The 4,091-nt window shown below is 34.6% G+C and overlaps 1 protein-coding gene across 1 annotated transcript; it reads left to right on the forward strand.

Moving 5' to 3' along the window:
* The first annotated feature begins 1,576 nt into the window (after window positions 1–1,576).
* Window positions 1,577–3,689, forward strand: LOC108194561 (benzoate carboxyl methyltransferase). The gene is made up of 4 exons (XM_017361520.2): window positions 1,577–1,773; window positions 1,859–2,269; window positions 2,622–2,876; window positions 3,194–3,689. Exons 1-4 carry the CDS (start codon window positions 1,696–1,698, stop codon window positions 3,536–3,538), a joined length of 1,089 nt encoding a protein of 362 aa, XP_017217009.1. The 5' UTR covers window positions 1,577–1,695; the 3' UTR covers window positions 3,539–3,689.
* The last annotated feature ends 402 nt before the right edge of the window (window positions 3,690–4,091 follow it).

A 4,091-nucleotide genomic window follows, 5' to 3' on the forward strand; every position in this document is an offset into this window, starting at 1 on the left:
AGGTCTGGTCACGAGGTACCTACTCCGGAAAAAAACTATTTTAGTCACGTCAGGGATATATTTAGGGAATTGATAAATAAGCTCCACATTTTACTATTTAAACTCCAATTCCAAATTTTATACCATTTTTATCCATGCCTTCTCCACATGTTTCATCCATATTAGTGGTGGTAATGCGATTTGGATAAAAAAAATTAAATTGGAGCTTAAATAGTAAATTTGGAGCTTATTTATCAATTTCCTATATTTATACTTAATAAAATCAAACTGCAAACCAAATTCACCTGCTCTGTAGAGATATAATAATTTTGTATCATACAAATCACATAAAGAGACTGACAAACAAATTGTTTTCTTTCTGCCGAATGAAGTTGATACCTAAATTTTTTTGTCCTAGCAGACACAAAGACACATGTTGATGTAGCTGTGTTGTAAACTTGTAATAGTCAATTGATTTGGAATACATGTATTGCAGCCAGCACTCATAATAAATTTAAAAAAAGGAAATTATTGACGTTTTATTACTTGTTAGGAGAATATTCGTGCGTGTAAACTGAAACGAAGCTAGGAAATAGTAATATATTTTCAAGGATGGAATCAAACAAGTTTTTGTTCCCATAAAATTAGTAATTGTCATCTTGTGAGAGCATACGGATCAGGACAAGTGGGTATCAGAATTCAAGATGACCAAAAGATACCTACACTTGGAGTCTCTTTCGCATAATTAGTACAAGTCAAAATGATACTTTATCATCAAATCATCTTGTTTTTAATGATTTAAATGAACTAAACTTAAAATCTAAAATAACTCAACTAGAAGATAAATTAAAGGATAAGCAGTGTGTCTTAACCATCATCACGATACAAAAATTTCCTATACTTTGAAACCCAGATAAATCTTTATCAGTTCTTATCTCATAGATAAAATTGTCTAACTAATTTGACAACACCTCCGGGTCTAGTATACAGAAATCTTGTGAATAAAATTTTGCAAGGCGGACAAATTTTGAGTTATTGAAACTTGAAAATGAATTTCTAGGATCCAAAGAGCCAATACAAAATAGTAGTCTGTGTTTTCTTCTGTAAAACGGTTATCAATCTCTTGAAAAATAAGATCAATAAGAAGTTTTTTCATATGTTCTAAAATATTCTTACAATAAGTCCCTCTCTATGATATTTATAATTCAGCGGGGGCTAAAAACAATTATATTGACATAAATAATTCAGCGAAAGCTAAAAAAACACTGTTATTTCGATGTTGGGAGCTCTAGCATTCCCTAGCCCCCTCTGGTTTCGCCACTGGTTCGGCAAGAGTTCAAAACCGGAATATAAAATCTACACTAGTTAGTTTTTACCAGTTTTAAAAAACGGAAATCGAATTGAATCGGTGGAGTCACGGAACATGAATTAATTGGGGATTAATTGGATAGGTCGGGGATTAATCGAATAATTAATTGAATGATCGGATATTTAATCAGTTCGGCAAGTTACAGAACTGAGATTAATCGTGATTAATCACGTCTCTTGGAACAGAGGTTTTTACTATGAAACAAAGAAAGATTCGCTGACAAAAGCTGAGAGAAAGTAAACGAGCTTCATTCAAAAGAAAACAAAACGAAGTAATGGAGGATGTATATATAGCTGCGTAGCTGAAAGAGAGATTATTCATACTGTTAAGCATTTACTTGATAAGTTATGGCTCTGGAGAAGAATGTTCTACGCATGAATGCTGGTGATGGGGAATCTAGTTATGCTAAGAACTCTCGGTTTCAGGTCTTTATAACTTATGTTACTATTGGTTACTTGGTCATATATTTAATTTCATGATAATTAATCAAACAAAAATATTTATGTGCAGAAAGCTTCGCTTCTGAGATCAAGTAAACTATTGGAAGACTCCACCAATGAATATGGGATCAACGCATTTCCACAGTGCTTTAGCTTAGCTGACTTGGGCTGCTCTTCAGGTCCCAACTCCCTTCTGGCTGTTACCACTATAATCGCCAACGTTCGTGCATTGTGCCGAGAGAAAGATATTCCTGCACCCGAATTCCAAGTGTTTCTAAATGATCTTCCTGATAACGATTTTAATACAATATTCAAAACTCTAAAACCATCCTATTCAAGTTCTCCTGTAAATGGAAAAGGAGACGCACTGGGGGATGATTGTTTTGTAGCCGGAGTCCCGGGTTCTTTCTACACGAGACTCTTTCCTAGCAGAAGCCTTCACTTTGTTCATTCGTCGAATAGTGTTCATTGGCTTTCTCAGGTTACCGCAGAATCTAAACTTCAGGCTTTTATTATATACTCCTCCGTCTCATTCAATTCTATACATTTCAAAAATTACCAAAAATAGTAAAATTTTATTATATAAAAATCCGCTTACATCCACGATTTTCTTCCACTACACTCACTTTATATATTAAATATTAATTGGTTCCATCACTTTTCACCTACTTTTCTTACTCTTTCCCACTAAATTACACTTTTTCTTACCCTCACTGTCCAAACTCCAAACCCAATATATACTATTGACTGGGACGGAGGGAGTAGTAATTGATCTATGTACCAGGTGTAATGATTGAGGTTGCATTCGGAGAGACTAACGATTATTAATGCAGGTCCCTGTGAACCTAGAGAAAAACGGAGAAAATATATTTATTGCAAAAGCAAGTCCACCTGGTATCTGCGAGGCCTACTCTGATCAATACACAAGAGATTTCTCAACATTTTTACGCCTCCGGTCTCATGAAATAACTACCAACGGGCGCATGGTATTGACATTCCAAGGGAGGAGTAGCGCAGATCCCAGCGACAGCAGTTGCTGCATCTTATATGAAATGCTAGCCAAATCACTTCAGGACATGTCGAAACAGGTGCCTGTGATGATGCTTGTAGCACAATGTTTCCCTACTAATATACTCCCTCTGTGTTGACAGAATATAAGTCGTTTGACTTTCTGGCACACACTTGTAAGTCCTTTGACCGCATAGTTAAAATTATTATTTTAGAAAAAGAAAATTCTAAAAATAATAATTTTAGCTGTACGATCAAAGGATTTAGAAGTGTGTGTCATAGTGTCAGAAAGTCAAACGACTTCTATTTCAAAACGGAGGGAGTACGTTTCAATCCGGATCTTCTTGTATCTTTATTAGTTTGATAAGTTTTTATATATGATGATTCATTGTTTTAGGGATTTATCAGCGCAGCAGATATCTGTTCGTTCAATATTCCATTCTATAGCCCCACCACCGACGAAGTGAAGGCTATAATTGAAACTGAGGGCTCGTTTCATATTGAAGAACTGCAGAGCTATAAAAATGACATTGAGATACAAGCGACTAATAGGGACACCTTATGCAGAATCATGGCTAAACAAATTCGGGCGATAAATGAACCAATGCTTATTGCTCATTTTGGAAATACGTTTATGGACGAACTTTTTGAGCAGTATGCCAAAGAGTTGAATGAACATCTCTCTAAAGAGAGAATAGAGCACTTGGATATAGTGATTTCCTTGACAAGAAAGAGTGATTAGTGTTGGGAGAGTGCACAGAAATTGCAGCAATGCCGCAATAAGCTGTATTTTCGACGAATTTTATCTTTGCTCACTTATTCTCTTGGTTGATGGAACTAGATTTTACTTCAATATTTCATCAAATAAGTCTGAAGTGGCATCATTTTTTCCAGTTGGCACAGAATTTAGCTTTCAGTCTGAAGTTTCATCATCTTTTCTACTATTTGATGCAAACAGAACAGATTCAAAAACCTAAATTTTTTACTTTAAATTAGTCAATTAAAATATCAGAGAAAGTTGAATAACTATATTCCACTTCTGTTTTTCTGAATTTTTGTAGAAGTTTGGAAAGACAGTATAGAATATGTATTCCTTGCAAAGCCCTGAAACAAAGTCTATACAAGATAATTCCATAAGAAGATGTTATTGACTTGAGTTTATGTGATAATGAAATATACAAGACACATGTCAATGTGCATGTCTGGCCGTTTTCTTTTCACTGACTTCTTACTTATAAGTTAGAATTAGTTTATTCGTATTGTTTGTCTAAAGAATGTATGAGCCAATTTCTGAT

Source organism: Daucus carota, chromosome 7 (genome assembly GCF_001625215.2).
Source record: "Daucus carota subsp. sativus chromosome 7, DH1 v3.0, whole genome shotgun sequence".
Lineage (NCBI taxonomy): Eukaryota > Viridiplantae > Streptophyta > Magnoliopsida > Apiales > Apiaceae > Daucus > Daucus carota.

Coding starts and splice junctions, on each gene's coding strand:
- LOC108194561 (XM_017361520.2), top strand. CDS start 1,696: ATGGCTCTGGAGAAGAATGTTCTACGCATGAATGCTGGTGATGGGGAA. Junction 2,270..2,621: donor GTGTTCATTGGCTTTCTCAG/GTTACCGCAGAA, acceptor TTATTAATGCAG/GTCCCTGTGAACCTAGAGAA. Junction 2,877..3,193: donor TTCAGGACATGTCGAAACAG/GTGCCTGTGATG, acceptor TCATTGTTTTAG/GGATTTATCAGCGCAGCAGA.